This window comes from Mandrillus leucophaeus, unplaced genomic scaffold, assembly GCF_000951045.1.
Source record: "Mandrillus leucophaeus isolate KB7577 unplaced genomic scaffold, Mleu.le_1.0 Scaffold935, whole genome shotgun sequence".
Taxonomy (NCBI): Eukaryota; Metazoa; Chordata; class Mammalia; order Primates; family Cercopithecidae; genus Mandrillus; species Mandrillus leucophaeus.
Window position 1 is genome coordinate 546,774 of NW_012110197.1, and position 19,413 is coordinate 566,186.

The 19,413-nt window shown below is 48.8% G+C and overlaps 1 protein-coding gene across 2 annotated transcripts in view; it reads right to left on the reverse strand.

Annotated features, from left to right (window-relative positions):
* Window positions 1-19,413, reverse strand: part of TMEM108 (transmembrane protein 108) — a 255,273-nt gene that overhangs the window by 4,364 nt on the left and 231,496 nt on the right. Inside the window, exons 4-5 of one of the 2 annotated variants that reach the window (XM_011970229.1) lie at window positions 8,475-9,893; window positions 2,535-2,689 (exon numbers count right to left, since the gene is read on the reverse strand). In XM_011970229.1, coding sequence (XP_011825619.1) covers window positions 2,535-2,689; window positions 8,475-9,893 — 1,574 coding nt within the window. The remainder of the gene's footprint in view (window positions 1-2,534; window positions 2,690-8,474; window positions 9,894-19,413) is intronic. The other variant, XM_011970230.1, reaches the window with a different exon arrangement.

Genomic DNA, 19,413 nt, shown 5'->3' on the forward strand with positions numbered 1-19,413 from the left:
AGGCAGTGCTCTAGATGCTGGGAATAGAGCAGTGAGCACAACAAACAATGCTCCTGCCTCAGGCAGCAGGACAGCAAGACCACAAACCAATCAACAGGGAGAGAATGATGCAATGTCAACTGAGAAGTGCTCTGAAGGCAAATAAAGTAAGGAAGAGGGAACAGAATGAGGCTGGGGATTTAATTAATATAGAGTGGTCAGGGAGGGAGGGCCTCCCAGAGGAGGTGGCATTTGAACAGAGACCTGAAGGAATTCAGGGTTCAAGGTATCCAGGAGAAAAGCATTTCAGATAGGGTGCAACAGCAAAGCTCTAAGGTGGGGGCAAGCTTCCTGTGCAGGAGGAAGAGCAAAGAGGCCACTGAAGCTGGTGTGTGATCAATGGGAAGTGTGGTAGGGCTTCAGGTGGTGGGCAGGGGCCAACCTGTGAAGGGCATGGGAACAGGAGTCTGGATTTTATTCAAAATGTGGAGAAGAGCCACTTGAAAGTGGACGCTGTGGCGGACACGGGATCCTGCCTTGAAAAGATCATCTGGCTCTTGTGTGGAGGGCAGACTGCAGAAGGCAAGATGGTAGTGGGGATCCTAATTTAGAGGCCACTGCAGCACTCATGATGTGAGGGAGGAGAACGGCTTGGACCAGGGGCAGAGGTGCAGGCAATGAGAAGTCCTGGTGCTTAGGGAGAACCAATGGAATTTTCTGACAGATTAGAAGTGCGGTGTGCAGGAAGGAAAGGCAGCTGGCAGTACCATTTACGTAATGAGGAGCTGCAGGTGAGGTTTGGGTTTTGGGGTTGGGAGGGGGAAATCAAGGGTTCAATCTTGGGTATGTTGAGTTTGAGGTGCCTATTAGACATGTGCAGCAGGTAAATGGGTACGTGAGTCTGGGGCCGGGGGAGACATCAAGGTTACAGGTAGAAATTTGGACTCTATAGTGCAGAGATGGTATTTAAGTCATAGGACTAAGTAGAAACAGAAGAGAAGTGACTGGGTGCAGTGGCTCACACCTGTAATCCCAGCATGTTGGAAGGCTGAGGCAGCAGATCACTTGAGGTGAGGAGTTTGAGACCAGCCTGACCAACATGGTGAAACCTTGTCTCTACTAAAAATACAAAACTTAGCCAGGTGTGGTTGCATGTGCTTGTAGTCCCAGCTACTTGGGAGGCTGAGGCAGGAGAATCACTTGAACCTGGGAGGCGGAGGTTGCAGTGAGCTGAGATCACACCACTGCACTCCAGCCTGGGCAACAGAGTTGAGACTTCATCTCAAAAACAAAAGCAAAACAAAAAAACAAAAAACAAACAAACAAACAAAAACAAAGAGAAGAGAAGTGGTGGCAGGACCGAGATGGGGTCCTATACAAGACTTTGAACTTTAACTTGAGAGAAATGGGAAGGTTTTAAGCATGTGAGCGATGTGACCACAGTTATGTTTACAAAAGCTCACCCTGGCTGCTCTGGGGAATGGACCCACACGGGAAGGAGGGGTGGGGTTGTACCTCCACAAGAACTCTTCTCAGCTCTCATTGCCTTACTCAGATGTCTGTTATCTTTCTCCTGGCCATCTCAATTGCATCCTAGTTGAGCTACCTATTTTTAGCCTGTCTTTTTGTGTCATTCCATCCATTTACTCATCCACCAAGCCATTTTTTTCTTTCCTTATCCATTCACTGATCACATATAGGGTGCTTTCACCAGGCCATCGGCATAATCCTTCTAAAACTGGGTCACCCAAAGATCAAAACTTTCAGTGACTCTCTGTTGCCCCAAACTAGAGTCCCAATACCATAATACCCCATCAAGGCTGTGTCTAATTGGTCCTTTATCCTTCTTTCCTGTTATACTCTGGCCTCTACTCTACCCTCTGTGTGAGGATGGAAAGAGCATGGATTCTGCAGTTCAAGTCCTGGGTTCAAAACTCGGCTCTCTCACTGACCAGCCAGGTGTCTTGGGCAAATACCCTGACACAGTGTATTCTTCTCTCCCTTCAGATCCAGCACGTATCCCCACCTTTCCTCAGGCTACCTCCCCTGCTGGAATGCCTGTTGAAATCCATTGATCCTTCCTAGCATCTCCACTGGGAAGGCTTTCCTACTTGGGCTCCCACAGCTCTTTGTCTATAACTCGTCTTGTTTCCCCTAATTGGCTTTGTTTTTGGGTGATGCTGGGGTTTGTCCCCCAGCCACATCTCAGAACCTGAGCCCCTTTGGGAGCAAGCTCTCATCTTCATAGTCCCCTGGGGGTGCTTGGCACAAAACAGGTCCTCACTGAGTATTTGTTCACTTGTTCCCAGAAACCAAAAGTCCCAGGAACAGTGCTTCCAAAATTTAATGTGCAGAAAGCACCTGGGGATTCTTGCTAAAACACTGATCCTGGCTCAGTAGGGCCGGGGTAGGGCCCACAACCTCTTGGGTGTTACTGATACTGCTGGTCCATGGGCCATACATTAAGGAGCAAGGCACTCAGAAATGAGCAGATGCCACGGCTCTCTTTGGGCCTGGTTTCCCTGCAGTGGGGCCAGCACTTTCAAGCTCATTACCTCAGAGGTTTCAAGGGACTGGATCTCCCTGGGCAGCTCCACAGCATGCCTGTTGAAGTAGTCCATGGTGATGGCGTTGTTCCAGTAGCTCAGGTTGTTCTCTGGGTTGGCGGTCTTCTTCTTCCTCTTCATGCAGCACACCGTCAGCAGGACAGCTGTGGAGAGAGTGCAAGTCAGAGAGGAGAGGGAGGCAGCAAGGATGGTGCCTGGGTGGCACCACCAAACTGATGAGGAGAGTTCCCAGCTGGAGGAAGTGTATGGTGGGAAAAGGGGCAGGGCACGGCGAACTGTACAAAGTGAGCCTTAATTCCTCAGAAGACCCTGACAGCAGAAGTTCATGGAGCAAATTCACGGGGCAGAAGTCTTGAATGCTGATAAAATAGCTTTTCTGGCACTATCATCATCATCATCAAAAAAAACCCTGTGCTAATAGTTATACAGGACTTATGGTTCCAAGCACATTAGAAATATTTATTAATTTAATCCTCCATTTAGCCCCATAAAGTCAGTACTATTAGGGTCCCCATTTTACAGATAGGAAAACTGAAGCTCAGAGAGATAAAGTGATAGGCCCAGGAGCAAACCCAGACATCTGAACTCCAAAGTCTATGTTTTGTTTTGTTTTGTTTTGTTTTGTTTTTTAAGATGGAGTCTAGCTCTGTTGCCCAGGCTGGAGTGCAGTGGTACAATCTTCGGCTCACTGCAACCTCTGTCTCCTGGGATCAAGTGATTCTCCTGCCTCAGCCTCCCAAGAAGCTGGGATTATAGGTGCCTGCCACCATGTCTGGCTAATTTTTGTATTTTCAGTAGAGACAGGGTTTTGCCATGTTGGTCAGCCTGGTCTTGAACTCCTGACCTCAGGTAATCCGCCTGCCTCAGCCTTCCAAAGTGCTGGGATTACAGGTGTGAGCCACCGCACCTGGCCAGTCTATGCTCTTAACCAGCTGATTCCTGCCTTAGACTGACGCAAAAGCCCACCTGCACAGATGGCCTGAGGTGGGCTCCACGCAGCTTCACTGAGCACAGTGACATGTGATCCTGTCTGTTCATCCCTGAGACTCCCAGGGCCCAGGAGGAAGAATTATGTCTGGATTTTGTTGATTAACCAGGTGTGAATTGAGTGGTTTGTGAGCAGGGAAGGCTTCTGAGGTCAGAGAGGTGGGATGGCCTGTCCAGATTCATTTACAGGTGTTTCCTCCAGTAATTCTCTTATATGCCTAATCCCATCTTGGTGCCTGCATCTCGAAGGAACTAACATAGTAGACAGGAGTCCCATTTTGCAGACAGGAAGACACTGGATCATGATTAAGTCATTTGTGTAAGTCCTACAGCCAACCAATGTTAAGAGCTGGGGTTGTGTGCAGGTATGTTCGATTCCACAAGCCAAGTCTTACAAGCACACCAGGCTTCCTCTCTAATGATCCATGCAGGCTTAAATGTGAGGACAGGGAGTGATGATACATTTCAGTTTGGCCCCTTTGCTTTGTAGATGAGAAACCTGAGACCAGTGAGGGAAAGGATTTGCCCACGGGTGCCAGTGGGAGGGGTGCACCTGGGCTGTGCACAGCCATTTCCCTCCTTTGGATGCTGAGGGAGGAGGTCACAGGGAGGCCTCAGGGTATGGAGGGAGGCCAGGTTGGGGGGCTTAGTGTCTGACCCACCAGCCTGGCAGGCGGGAATGTGCCTGTAGAAGCCCATGGCCCTCTTGTGGAGAAGCCATGAAGTGAGGACTGAGAGCTGGCTGGAGGTGCTGGCTGGGACGCACAGGGAAGAGCTGTCAGAGTGTGGGCCTAACACTGGAACAGCTGGAGGACATCCCCTGGTCATCCCTGCTTTGCCTTGAGGCTCTGCCATCCCTGTTTGATCCGTAAGCTCCAAGGAGACACGTTTCCCAGCCATAATGCCTTCTGATCCCAATCTCTTCTACTCTTTTCATTGGCAAGAGTCATTCTCACCTGGGTTTTCTTATATAACAATTATAAACTAATTTGGGGCCTGTGAGTGAAAAGGCACACATATACATCCAGGTCTACTATTCACTGAGCAACCGTCGGCACAGTGTTATGTGATCTCTTTGAATGCTGCACTAATGCTCCAGTGTCTGGAAGGAGGCCAGACTGCTCTGGAGCCCAGGTGCAGAGGGTGCCCTCAAGTGTCTAGCATCAGAGAGAGGGGCTACTCCACTTTGGCCAGGGTGAACTTGAGTTGGTGATGACAAACATCTGCAGCTAGTCTTTTTTTCGAATCTCACCCTCCAAATGGCCCCATCTTCTTGCAGAGAGGATGGGTGAAGACATTCTCAAAAACGGACATCGCATGTGACAAATAGGCAAAGGACCCTGCCAGAGCCACAAAACTGACATGCTCATGAAAACTCAGGCACTGACAATGGTGAGCGCCGACCAATTCAGCGCCAGGCGTGGAGGCTTCTGGCGAGGGTGGTGGGCTCTGTGTGTCCTGATGGTGGCAGCAGAGACCAGCTCGGGAGCCACCTGGCTCCTCTGCCCTAGCCCATCATGGCCTGAATCCAATCAAATTCAGTTCTCAGTACTTCTGAAAATGTGCATGGCTGAGAGTGTCTGGCAGGGCTCAGGAGAGAAAAGCATTTCTCAGCCCCAGGACACATGTATCCTTCCAGGCACTGGCTGCGACTTGCAATCTGGGAGGGCAGATGAACTGACACCCTCCCTCCGTGGGCAGGCCTGGGATCTGCCTTGCTTAACCCCCACTTCTACCAGGAGCAGAGGATCACCCCTGCCCAGCACCCAGCCCATCTGAATTCTGACTCTGGTGGCTTCAGAGAAGCAGGGCAGGGGCCAGTGCTGGTATGAAAAGCCAGATGAGAGGAAGCTGATGCATGCATTTTGCTACTGACTCAGAGTGCCTGAAATATCTGGCAAACCGGCAAAAGGATGAAACCCTTCTTTGAGGTCTGTAGAGTAGCTTTAGGATAAATGAAGCACCTGACAAGGTCCAAAACAAGGGGCCCTTAGACCTGGAAGAGGTCTGCTTTCCTGATAACTAGAGTGGCGCTGGGCTATGAAAACAGCCCAAACAGACGAGGATAGTTCCTGAGAGCACAGGGTTCTGAAGCTGGACAAATACTCTTCCACCGTAATGTCCGTCTCATTGGAGCCTTCACAGGGTTAATGATGGTCCCGTAGGAGTCGGGGCCATGACTGACGACATGGAGCTGATGTGGAGGCAGTCAGGGCCGAGGCAAGAGCCTCCTTGTGTATAGTGGAAATGCAAGACAAACATCAAAGGGAGTGGAGTGTGCGGTTCCCAACGGGCTACCAGAGTCCACTTTTATTAAAAGTTTGTGTCTTTCTTTAGAAAGTAATATGTTCCATCTCTAGCACCCGAAGGCTCCTTTCAGGGTGCCAGAAGAATCCTCAAGGGACAGTTCCAGGCTGTGTCCTTACTCCTGTCTTGACTGACATTTTTATGCATGGTTTAGGCAGCCCATGGGCTTTCCAGCTTCGCAGCAAGATCTGATTTAATTTCAAGCTTATACATAATAGAAGGGTTGGGAGAGAAGTAGGAGTCCTTTTAGAATTGCAAAATCTAGGTGGGTGTAGCCTGTGGGGTTCAGGCTATCCAGCTCAAAGAGGGAGGCCCACATCTCAGATTCCCTAATGTTTGGCACAGTGTCTGGCACACAATGGGCACACAGGAAATCCTGCACTGAATAAAACAGATTTTGTACTACCAGATCTAGTCTGACTCACTGTATGGTCGGGACCTTGGGTCAATCACTTCACCTGGTGACTCACTCCCTACCTATAAGGTGTGGAGGATGGCTGGAGCCACTGTGGCACCTGTGTGTTTAGCAGTGTGTTTGCTTGTTCCTGCTTTTATTTCTCTGGCTGGTCTAAGAATGGAATGATAAAAAAAAAATAACGGAATGCACTTTGTAAACGAGAGCATCCTAGACATATGTAAAGACTGGAAAATCAGAACGCTGACCCTACTGTATTTACTTCTCAGATATGACCAACCATTATTAAGAATTCATTGGCTAATAGTGCTACATTTTCTCATAATCATTCTTCTGTTTTAGGAGTAGGCAACCACAGTTTTAAGAATAAATGTGTAAATGTGTGTTTCCAGGAGAGACAATAAAGCTGTTTTCATTAAGAATGAAATATGCAACTTGCAAACACTTTTGCTCTTCTTGAATTGGGTCCTTCAGCAGAAGCAGGTCGCCAGCCCTGACATGGAAAGTTTACTTTGCTCATCAACCTGAAGGAGACAGAAAGCCAGGAGAGGCAGCTCCTGAAAAGAATCTAGACTCCAGATATAAAAAGATCTTGCAACACAAGGCCAAGTGGAAATCATGGTTCACATTAAAGGCACAGACCTCCTGCACTAACCACCAGGGTGGGAGGAAAAGCTGGGAGACCTGGCTCAGCAGCCTTCCCTGAGGGAAGCCTTCGGGGCTTTGCTCCTCTTGAGATCAGGGCAAGCCTGGGTATGACCTGAAGCCAATACAACCAGTAGAGCTGATGCCCGTGCTGGCTGCCTGAGTGCTACTAAAGGAAGAGTCCACCGTTGGCTCCCTCTTCTGTAGCCAGACACAGGTGGAATGCTGTGCTTCCTTTTGGGAGACAAAACAGAAGCCACCCCAGAGGGGGCGGATGGGACACAGGCCCAGGCAATGCAGCCTACAAAGAAGACTTGCAGGGCCGGGGCTAAGCAGCTGGGATGAAAAGCAGCTGTCTCTCAGAGCTGTTTCAAATGCTTCAGGCGTTGCTAGACAAACTAGAGTTGTATGGCTTCAGATGGCATGGCTTAGGGCCATAGAGGGCGAACCACAAGAAGGCAAACTTCAGGCCCCCAGGAGAGCTGGGCAACAACCTGGAGGGTCAGAGGAGAGTGGGTTGTCTGAGGAGCGGGGATACGAGGGTGGGGCAGTGTGGCCATGCCTGAAAGGCGTCAGGGAGTGGCAGATGGTAACCATTTGGGGTGGGGTGTGGCTGAGGATTCCTGCAAGGCTATCCGAGAAACTCTAAGAATCGAAGCTCAAGTACACGAGGGAAGACATAATGAAATCCCTAAAGTTCTGAGAGGTTGTATCAGATTCTTTATGGAGATAGCAGAGAGAATACCTCCTGACTCCTCATTCACAGAGTGCCAGGCAGCAGCTAGGAGGAGCTGGTGGCCTTGGGAGGGCAAAAAATAAGGACAAGGTCCACACTGCAATCAGCTCACATCACCTACGAACAAATAAAGTGGGGTGGGGGTGGAGAGTTGCTAGAATTTACGTAACTCTCAAGCCTTAATTTAGCTGCAAGAACTAGGTTTTTGCCAAGGCTATAGAACTTCCCACCAGATGAAAGCTTTATCTCTTTTTCTTTCTTGGGAGAAGAGAGACAGAAGGAGAGGAGAGGGGCGAGAGGAGAGAAAACACAAGAAAGAGGATGGAAGATGAAGAAGAAGGTGAGGGGTTTGCTAGTTGGAGGCTGTACATTTTGAAGCATCCGCATTGACCAATGGTGTCTTGGTGCCAGGTTGCTAGAGGCATTGGCAGGCTACCTTGAGGCAGAGTGGTGTCATGACAAGGGCACTGGGCTGGAAGACAGCTGCTATAAGCTCTCAGCCCAGCCCTGCCTCTCCCTAATTCTGGGATCCTGGGTGAGTCATGTCACTGCTACTTGGCATTTTTTCTGTGGAGTGCGGGGTTGGATTAGACTGCCTGTAAGGTCCTCCGCCAGCTCCTGGGAGTTGTGGCTTTATGATCAGCGGGCATTCAAGCCATGGCCTGGCAGAGCTGAGGACTAGGGTCAGGGATAACCTGTCCTGCTCTCTAGTTTCCTGAGATTCTGGGAATTTTTGTAGCTCACTTGGCAAGGATGCCAAATCAGGGACAAACGAATGCTGGGGATGAGCCAGTGATGTGGGAGAGGGAGAGGATGGGTGGGAGAGGGCGGCACTTACAGCAGGAGGAGATGGGCACGCTGATGGCCAGGATCACCCAGGCGATATCCATCTTGCTCAGGCAGATGGTGGCTCTGTGCTGGGGTTTGTCCCCCTCGGCCACATGGGAGATGTTCCCTGCTGTCCCAGGCTTCCAGGTCCCGGCGGGGACCAAGCGGTTGAGGAAGTTGCCTGTGGCTGTGGATACCACCGTGGAGAGAGGACTGGGCACCCTGTCGGTCATGGTGAGGGTGGCCGCAGCCTCCTCGTTGGCTCCAGAAATAGTGCGTTCTGAGACCCTGGGGGGATGGGTTGGAGCTTGTGGGGTTGTGGACGCTCCCTGAGGAATCCCCTGGGAAGGGGCTGAGACACTGGTATTGAAGGCAGCTGGGGTGGGCCCCGTGGCAGCCGTGAAGACCCCAGAGCTGGCAGACAGAGGTCTGTTGGTGCCAGGAGTGACAGTAAGCCAAGAGTCACTATGGCTGGGGCCGTCCTGTGGGTCACCGCGGTGGGGGCGCTGAGAAGGCACTGGGGCAGGTTGTGGACTGACAAGGGCACCTGAGGCTGCTGTGGCATCTGGTGTCCCTCCTTGGCTGGTGAAGGTAGAACCACCCCCCTGGGCTGCTCTGCGAAGGCCTGGCTTGTCCTCTGCAGGCCCCAGGGAGGTGGTAGGGGGTGCCCATGAGGTATTGCTGGGCACTGTGGTCGCAGCCACTGTGTGGGGCTGTGGTGAAGAGGAGTTGCCCCAGAGCGGGGTCCTGGGGGTGAGGGTAGAGGGGTCTGGTTCCACAGACCCTGTGAAGTTGCCCTTGTATATCTGAAAGATTTTCCCCAGGGGCCGCTTCTGCCCCAGAGGTGTGGAACTTGGATTTCGTCCCCGCTGTCCTTCTTTACTCCTGGAGTGGCCACCAGGTGCAGGCGGGACAGGGCGTGATGAATTACCAGCCCCTTTTCGGGAAGAGCCTGGGGGCCTGGGGGGCCTGGGGGGCCTGCGTGTGGTAGTGCGGGCGGGCGCTGTGGTGGGGCGGCTGGTGGCCCCTGGAGGCTTTGTCAGCAGGATGGTGGGGGCAGCCTGGCCTTGAGAGCGGCCCTCCGGGTTGGAGGATGTGGTTGTCGTGGCCGCTGGAGCGGGCCTTGTGGACAGGGAGCTTTCAGAATGGGGGGCGGTTACTGTCGCAGCGATGCTGGAGATGGTGTGCGCAGGAGGGTGCCCCTGTGCACGGGGTGTCGGTGTTGCCATGGGAGCTGCAGCCTGTGAGGGGGGTCCATCAGGATTGGGGGTCAGCATCACCACAGAAGTACGTCTGGTAGAGCTGTGGGGTGCTGTCACCATGGTTCCTGGGGGAGTGCCTGAAGGGAGGACCTGAAGAGATTCCCTGGGAGATGGTTCCTGGACGGCAAATGCCAGCGCTTCGGTCAGTGCCAAAATCAGCAGGAAACCTTGAGAGGGAGACAGAGAGAAGAGGTAAAATGCTTGGGGAGCAGCATACAGCCTGGGCCTTTCTTACCCGTGGCCTAGGACAGTGCTGGGAACTCAGGAAACATCAGGAGCATTCCCGAGACCACACTAGCGCCCCAACACTGACAGAACTGTCTGTGGAGCTGGGGCAGGTCTATTAGGTAGGCGCTGCCTAGCACCTGCTGGAAAGAGAGACCAGCACCAGGGCAAGCAGAGCAGCTACCCTGGCCAGGCTCCTCCTTTCCCACATGCCTCGGAAACGCCATCAGCCCTCCCGACAAGGGCAACTTCTCAGAACAGGCTGGGGCTGGAGGGGCAGAAGGCTCGTGGCCTTCACATCTGCCTCTTCCTCTGCAGCCAGGAGCGGTCAAGGCCAGCTTGCCTATGCGGAAGGCTGTGTGAACTCTGTGTGAGCCACCCCAAACCAAATGAGGAAGGTCTGGGTGGCAGCATGCACCAAATCCTATGCCCTTTTCTGAATCTTCCACTTATAAACTATACAAAAGTGTAAGCAAACAGACCTCTGTCCCTTCAGGACCATTCACCAAACAATTATGGAGGCTCAACCCTCTCCCTGACCCCGGAGGACACAAAAACGAACAGGGTAGTCTCTGGCCCCGGATAAGCTCGCACATATCCACAAACAATCCTAAAATAAGACAAAGATGTCTCAGTGCCATAGAGGAGTGATAGGCAGAAGAGGACTGGGGTCTAGAGAAGGGCAATCAGACCTGGAGCCCATAAAAGCACTTAGCACAGCCTGGAACAGAAGGTGCCTTCTACAAATGCCAGCTGGTGTCATGGTTGTTATTAACTGCTTTTCCTATGGCATTCATGTGGCTGAACTCTGGAAAATTGTCATTGGTGATACCCAGCCTTTTTGAGTAGAAGGAGCCCTTTTGAACATTAAAAAAAAAAAAAAAAAAAAAAAGGATGTTGTATGATAGTGAATGTGCATACTTGCAGTTTGAGAAAATGCACAAGGACAAAAACGTATACATTTAAAACATTTCTAGTTATGTGTGGATTTTATTACTCACAATAGCATGTGTCTATTTTTAAAAACGGTACCTCATGCAAGCATGAGAGGTAGGAGCTGTTCCCTGACAACACATGGGTTGGGAAGAGCCTGTCTCTACGGCTGAGGAATGGCCAACAGTCCTCTGAGGCCTGATTCTGACCTGTTAGCATCTCCTGGTCCTGTTAGCACCTCCTTGTTCATGGATCCCCTTCTTTGTCACCCTCAGGCAGTTCCTTCAGCCCCTGCTAGGCTCCCCTGACTATGGAGAGAGATCTCTGTCTGTGTCTCATTACTCTCTCAGAGCCTCTATCCCCTATCAGATTCCAGCAGGACAAATGGCCGAAGCAGGGGCCCCAGCTGTGATTCCCAGGTGTCTGATGGAGAAGGCAGGGCGCTGGTGAGAAGCAGACATGGGGAGGAGATCTCCAGGCATGCCTTTGACACAAGGCCCAGGATCACCATTTGGTGTGTGGTGGAGCCTTGGTGTGGACCAGTATCCTCCTCACCCTGCACTTCTAAATTGGTGGGGAGTGGAAGGCTGCAGGGGACTTTAGATTGCACTGAGGCTCTAGCATCCACAAACTCTAGGACCAAAAATTTGCCCTAAACAATCTATTTTTTTCTAAACTTTCTTTCACAATCTAGACTAGTGGTCCCCAACCTTTTTGGCACCAGGGACAAATTGTCTTCCACTTGGTTTTGTGGAAGACAAGTTTTCCATGGACTGGAGTTGGTGGCGGCGGGGGGGTATGGTTTTGGGATGAAACTCTTCCACCTCAGATCAGCAGGCATTCAATTCTCATAAGGAGCACGCAACCCAGATCCATCGCTTGCATGTGCAGTTCACAACAGGGTTTGTGCTCCTATGAGAATCTAATGGTGCCGCTGATCTGACAGGAGGCAGAGCTCTGGCGGTAATGCTCTGGCGGTGATGCTGGCTCACCGGCCTCTCACCTCCTGCGGTGCAGCCTGGTTCCTAACAGGCCACGGATTGGTACTGGTCTGTGGCCCAGTGGTGACCACACACCAACAGTACATTCTGTGTATTCAAGTCAATCCTAAAACCTGTTTACTGAACACCTGCCCTGGCCCAGGCTTTCATGCTTTAATCCATATGACCACTCGGTGGGGCATGAAATTGAGGTTTGGGGAGAATAGGCAACATGTGGGAAGTCACACAGTAGCAGAAGTATGTGAAAGAAGGGTTGTCTTTAAAGTGCATGCTTATCCTGGTCAACCACTATCAATGATGCAGAAGGAGGAAGAAGAGGACAGTATGTTGCATCCCAGAGGAACTAATGTGCTGTTATGCTCTGACCTGCTCAGGGTTATTCTGGGGCCCCTATCCTGCCCACGGCTTACCACCAGAGAGACAATCTATTCCTAGGGCTAGTGGTGGTGACCTCCATGTTTTGATGGACATTCCCTTTCAAGCCTCTGTTTAGCTCACAAGGGTTAAGTGTTGTTAAGGACTGACTTATGCACCCCCAAAATCCCTATGTTGAATCCCTAACTCCCAGTACCTCAGAATGTGACTATATTTGGAGATGACGCCTTCAAAGAGGTAATTAAAGTAAAATGAGGCCAACAGAGTGGGCCCTAATTCGATCTGACTGGTGTCCTTCTTAAGAGGAGATTAGGACACACAGACATCTGGAGCACGTGTGCACAGAGGGATGACCATGTGAGAACACGGCCGCTAGAGGGTGCCATCTGCAAGCCAAGGAGAGAGGCCTCCCGGGACTCCAACCCTACTGGCACCTTGAGCTTGGACTTCCATCCTCCTCAACTGTGAGGAAATACATTTCTGTCTGTGGTACTGTGTTATGGAAGCCCTAGCAAACTAATATACATGCCTTATGTTAGAGATCCTCTGAAAAACGAGAGACAGAGACAGGGCTTTTGTGCAGGAAGTTTATACTGGAAAATGATCTGTGGGGTCAGCTGTGGGGGTCTGAGATGAGTGAAACAGGGAAAACCAATCTGAGGGCAGGTTATGAGCTGGTCCAGGTGGGCACCTCAAACTCACTGGGGACTTCGGTAGAGCTGACTAGGCTGCACCTCAAATTGTCTGCCTGAAAAGAACACTCACCCAGAGGCTCCCATATTCACTGATCAAGGGCTGTTCCTGGGGTGCTCATCACTGCACTTCCTGACTGATGCCAGGTCTCCATTAGCTGGGTCAGAGAAACTCTGGGCCATGGGGCTCTCAGGTTCTGCCTGCACCCAGCTGGTGTTTGCTGCAACAGCTGGAGTTAAAATTAAGGGCCCGGGGAATCTCTGGGGCCAGGTACCAGATGTGTCAGATACAATAAAAGACCAGAGACCAAGGACACAGCAGTCTTTTGGAAGCAACACTGGCTGACCCCAGGGACTGGCCAGGTGGGAGAGGAGCCACCATGGCCTCTAGGAGAACTTTTGCAGCACTCCAGAGGCAGAGAGAGGGGTTAATACAGACTGGTCTTTAAAATACTCAGGGGAAAAATTCCCCTGACTTTCCTGTTATTGGCACTCCAAGAACTTACATCCTCCTACCTGGGAAGCCTATGACTGGAATCCTTGGTGCTGTAAGATACACAGTCTAAGTAAATATGTTTGTCCTTGTTGTTGCTGCTGCCTATTTCCCCCACTCAGCTATCAGCATCCCCTGAAGTTGTTGCTCTCTCTAGAAGAACTGTAGAGTTACCTCTTAGCCCTTTCTTTGGACTTTAGAGTACATCCTTGGCACAATGAATGGATACTGCCACCCTAGGTGCCAAAGGATTTTTACCTGGAGGATGATGTTTAGATGTTACAGTGAGAGGGGATCTGGTGTTTCATCTAATCCAATCCCCTCATTTCACAGAGTGGGCAACAGAAGGAGGGAAGTGACTTGCCTAAGAACACATTGCTGGTTGGGGACACAGCCTGGACCACAGCCATTATTTCAAAGTAACTTTTCATTTGTATAATAAAAATACCTACAATGTTGTGCTAGCCAAACACCACCTCCAACCTCTACTGTCACCTTCAATATGGAAATCAGATAAGCATTTACCTCTTTTCTTTGGCACAAAAGGTTAACAACTGAATGCTATGCATACTGTCACAATAAACATCTAAGGCCTTCAACCCAGGGCTTCCCTAACACATGCAAATTTTCATTCAAGGCCCTTTGTGCTGGACTACACACTCCCCCTCCCCACAATCTGGGGCTACTGCCTCTTTGCATATTATTTGCATGGATTTGCATAATGGACTCTAGAGGCTTTAATTCCAAATACGTAGTAGAGACTAAAGCTAAAACCTAGCTTGACATGCTTGAAATGTGGAACCGATTTTTAAAACGTGTCCGAATATGGACAAGTGTTGCAGGGTGGAATCTACATATTGATGGATGTCCAGATATCGCAAGAAGGTCTCCTCCTACTGAAAATTCCAATGCATACATGAGCTCAGGACCCAAGGGAAGGAAAGGCCCTCCTCCTTCTGTTTATTTGGTTGGCTGCCTGCAGTCCATATTGGGTATGACATTTGCATCTGGCAAAGGCAACAAGGGAATTGGTGAAAAGAGAAACGGCTAATATATACTATACACTGCTCAAAGGGCTAAGCCTGTACTGACACATTTAATTCTCACACAACCTGATGAAGCAGGTATTATTAGCTCCCTGTTGCAACTGAGGAAAAGAAGCACAGAGAGGTACAGGAACTTGCCCATAGCTGGGGAATGGCAAGCTGCAATTTGTTCCTAGGCAGCTTGGCTGCAGAGTCTACACTCTTAACTACTTTCATTTATTGTTCTGCTCTACCCATCTCCCCAGGGTGCTCTGCCATTCAAAGGCAATGATTCACATCTTTGGAGAACTGATTTTCTATTGTTGGTCTCTTAACTTCTCTTCCGTCTTGTTTTTTTTTCCTATCTCTATTCCAGGGCTCTGTATGACACATTTGGTGTTCTTTTAACAACCCAGTAAATTAACTTCATTTTGCAAGTAACTGGGGGAGCTTGTAGTACAATAAAAGGACTGGAAGCCCCTGATTTAATTCTCTCCTCTTCCCCAACCCTAACATCTCATACACTCCATCGTTTGGTAGAATAAAAATTATATATATAAAACCCACAAAATTATATATATGTGTGTGTGTGTGTATATATATATATATAAAACAAAAAATTATATATACATACATATATACATACACATTTTTTCTTAAAATTGCTTATATACACACAAGGCATATTTGTTACACAGAAAATTCATAAAAATAGAATTTTGTCTTTTTTTCCATAATTTTAAGTTTCTTGTTTCTAAGTAGATCTTCCTTCCCCATTAAACTAGGTTTTCTACTGCAAGATATTTTTGTGCGTTGCTGTTTCAAACCCTTTTAACAGAGAATCACAGCAGTCTGAGAAATCTTCTGAACCATCCTGGACGCTTGATGTGATTTTAAATTGTGGCTACAAGTTCTCTGACATTCTTCCCACCAAGAGGTAGAGTCTGTTTCCCCTCCCCTTGAACCTAGGTAGGCCTTTGTGACTGCCTTGATGAATATAATGAGGCAGAAGTGACACCCTACATCCCTTCTGAGGCCAGAGCCAAAATGCTCATGCAACTTTTACAGGTTTCTCTTGTGGGCTTTGGCCCACTGTAAGAACTCCAGCTCCCTGGAGGTGGCCACATAAAGAAACCTTGCAGAGAGCGACAGGAATGCCTGAGGAGCCCAAGCTGTCCCAGCCCCAGCCAGGCATGGGACATGAAAGTGAAGAGCTTGCAAGATGATCCTGGCCACTGCTGGACTGCAGTCACCCAAGAGATCCCAAATGAGAGCTGCCTAGCTGAGCCCAGTCAACCCTAAGATTTTTGAATAAAATAAATGATTGTATTACTGCTTTAAGCCACTGTTTTGGTTTCTATTATCAATAGAAAACTGGAACACTTGGCAATTTAGCTTCTGCAATTGATGCTTCAACAACAAAAGAAAAGAGCATCTAAGCACACCAAGTCTGACCATCAGGGAGTTTGTTTTCTGCATGAGCAATAGCATACAACCTTGCCAGGAAATGGGCTTTTCTAATTTCAAGATTATTGTTCTTTAATTGGAAGGGATGTTGGGACTCTGGTATCAGCCCCTCCACTTTACAGATGAGAAAGCTGAGGACCAACAAAGCGAAATGATTTACCCTTTACCCTGGCCACACAGCCCCACACAGGGTGAGGGGCAGGGAGGGACTCAGGTCAACTCATTGCCTGCCAATCCCATGAATGCGCCAAACTCACACTGTTTCTATCTCTCTCTCTCTCTCTCTTCATTTCTTTTCCTTTTTTTTTTTTTTTTTTTGAGACAAGGTCTCACTCTGTCACCCAGGCTGGAGTGCAGTGGTGTGATCACAGCTCACTGCAGCCTCGACTTCCTGGGCTCAAGTGATCCTTCCACCTCAGCCTCCCGAGTAGCTGGGACTACAGGCACACACCACTATGTCCAGCTAATTTTTGAAATGGGGTCTTGCCATGTTGCTGGTCTCCAACTCCTGGGCTCAGGCAATCTGCCTGCCTTGGCCTCTCAAAATTTTGGGATTACAGGCGTGAGCCACTGTGCCTGGCCAGTGTTCTTTTTATACTCACTGTGGTTCCAGTGTTCTAGTATGGTCCATCTCTGAACTCCAATGATTCCTTTTATTAAAGATCAAATATAAACTTCTAATTCCTTGGAGCATGGTTTCCCTTAACCAAAAATAAATATGTATCACTGATTTCAGGGTGAGTTGGGTGACTGATCTTAAGAGGTAATCCATGCCTGTGACTTCACTTCTTTATGAAACCAAGGACTTTTGGGTGCAAATCTTTTCTGCTTCCCTCACTATAGGTTGCCACATTTAAAATGTTCCCCCCTATAAAATCCTGCTGGGAACATGCCTCAGATAACAAGGCTGAAGAACAGAAAGTTCTGCTTAGAGCTAACTGGGACCAGTATGTGGTAGATTACAGACATCTCTGAGATTACTGGTTCAACAGCTAGATTGATCAGGTCCATGACTTGTACTTTGGGAAACTACTTCCCAGAGTACAGTCTCTTGAATACATTCCAGCAAGAAAGCCATGTGAGACAGGACCTGTGTGCCCCAGACATACCTATGGCCTCCAGCCAACATGAATTCACCTTGTGCTGAAGCTCTAGGGGGCTGACAGATCATGGCCTCCTAAAAAACATATGAACAAACACATGTGAACACACACTCACACAGAGTAAGCATAGGCCTTTTCCCAGGGGCAAGAAACAGGGAAGAATGACAAGTTTTCAGCTCAAGTCCCCCATCATCTCCACACTCACATATGGTTAAGTCATTTGTCTGAGGTCAAAACGACCACCATGTAGCAGTACCAGGATTTAAACCCAGGTTTCTCTGATCCTGACTGCCCAAGAAATCCTGAGAAATTTCTGATCCAGGAAAATGTCCTACATGAGTAGAGGAATGCTTGATGAAGATAATAGTAACAGCTGTGATGATTATGACAAATCTTTCCCCAAGTGCAGCAACACTTGGGGGCAACTATGCTGCCTTTAATCTTCAGCTTCAGCTTTTTTGCCTTAGTCATTTGATTCAACTTGGTACAAACATTTCTCAGCTAGAACTCATCTGAGAATTCTTCTTGGGCCTTGAAACTGTTGTTAGGAATCCCTCCTTGTGTGCTTGTAACCTATAAGCTTATCTCTACTCCAGCTCTCACCTCTCTGAATGGAAATGGCCAGTGTTTTGTATGTTTCCTTGTCTGAAGTGGAAGCTGCCAGGGCTGGGACCATGTCTGATTCAATGTTATATGCCCATGTCTAGTCCAGCACCTAGGCTACAACACATATTTGCTGAAGAATAAGAAACTCTCCTAAATCACTTACTAGCCATCTGTGGCAGCTGGGTTTCCCCAGAATGACCAGTACATTGCAATCTGCTTACCCTTCCTAAATGTGACTTTGGCTCACCTGTTGAGAGGTAAGGTCTATGTTCCTTCCCTCAAATCTGGGTAGGTTTGTGACTGTGGCTGCAGTGATGCTACCTGACTTCTAAGGTCAAGTCTTAAAAGGTGGTATGGCTACTTCTTGGTTTTCTTGTGGTGCTTACTCCTGGGAGCCAGCTGCCATGCTGTGAGGAAGCCTGAGCAGCCCAGAGAGGGGCCCATGTGGAAAGGAACCGAGGTTCACGGCCTTCTGCCTCAGCCTCACTTCCAGATGATAGCAGTACAACTCGGTTGGCCATGTGAATGAGCCATCTTGAAAGTGGACCTTCCAGCCCATCAAGTTGACTTAGATTCAGCCCATGCAGCTGAGTCAGGGGAGAGCAGAGACAAGCGACTCCTCCCCAGCTACAGACTTATGAGCAAAATGAATGATTACTATTGATCTAAGCCACTAAGTTTCGGGTGGTTTGTTAGGCAGCAGCAGTAACTGGAATACCATCCATGTAGAAGTGAAATCAAAGCTCTTTCAGTGAGCATTCTGGATTTAGACATCAATGGCTTTTAAGTGCTGGAGCTCAACGGGCTGATTTTAACTTGGGTTTCCTTACTGTCCCACTTTCTTGACCAGGCTCAGAGAAAGGGAAACATCTCAATGCCAGGCTCTTTCTACAGCATCATGATTTCTCTGATCAACAGCCACAGGTTCCCTCAGGGAAGTAAGGAACAAATGCATACTAGAAGGGCCATGAAGCTTCCTGGTGCGCACACACACTGTGGGCTGGGGAAACAGATGGAATAAAGCTGGAGACTGTTATATGGTGTCTGCATATTGAGGACATAGCCATTTCCTGCAAGGAGCTAATAGTATAGAAGGAAATAAAATTTGCGGTGACAGGAGCATAAACTCACATACCAAAGGTGTTCTCTCAAAGACTTGCCTCAAATAAACAAAAATGAGAGTCAAATCAGATGGATGAAAAGGTCAACTCAGCCTCTAATAAAATAACAAGATCATTAATATTCATGGAACATCTCTCTGACATCATGGGAAAGAACACAAATGCATCAGTCCAGACTGCCTTGTACTCTTCCAAACTAAAAGGAAGAAGTTCATAAAAACTGCTCCCTGCTTTACAGTAGAGAACCTGAGAAACACGACCTCAGCCAGGTGATCAAGGCCAACATCCACAGTGATAATGTCATGATGACAATATGTACCCTTGATATGAAAGAGGTGCTTTATGTCTGTAGTTTTCCCCTCCCAAACCTATAATCCCAGTATAGTTATAAGAAAAACATCAGACAAATCCCAATTGAGGGAGTCTACGAAATAGCTGACCAGTACTCAAAACTGCAAAGGGCATCAGAAGCAAAGAAGGTCTGAGTAGCTGTCGCAGCCAAAGGGAGCCTAAGGGGACATGAAGACTGAATGTAATGTGGTATCCCAGATGACATCCTGGAAGAGAAAAAGGACATTAGGCAAAAAAAAAAAAAAAAGGGAGTAAAAACAAAGTGCTACCTCAGTTAATAATAATGTATCCATAT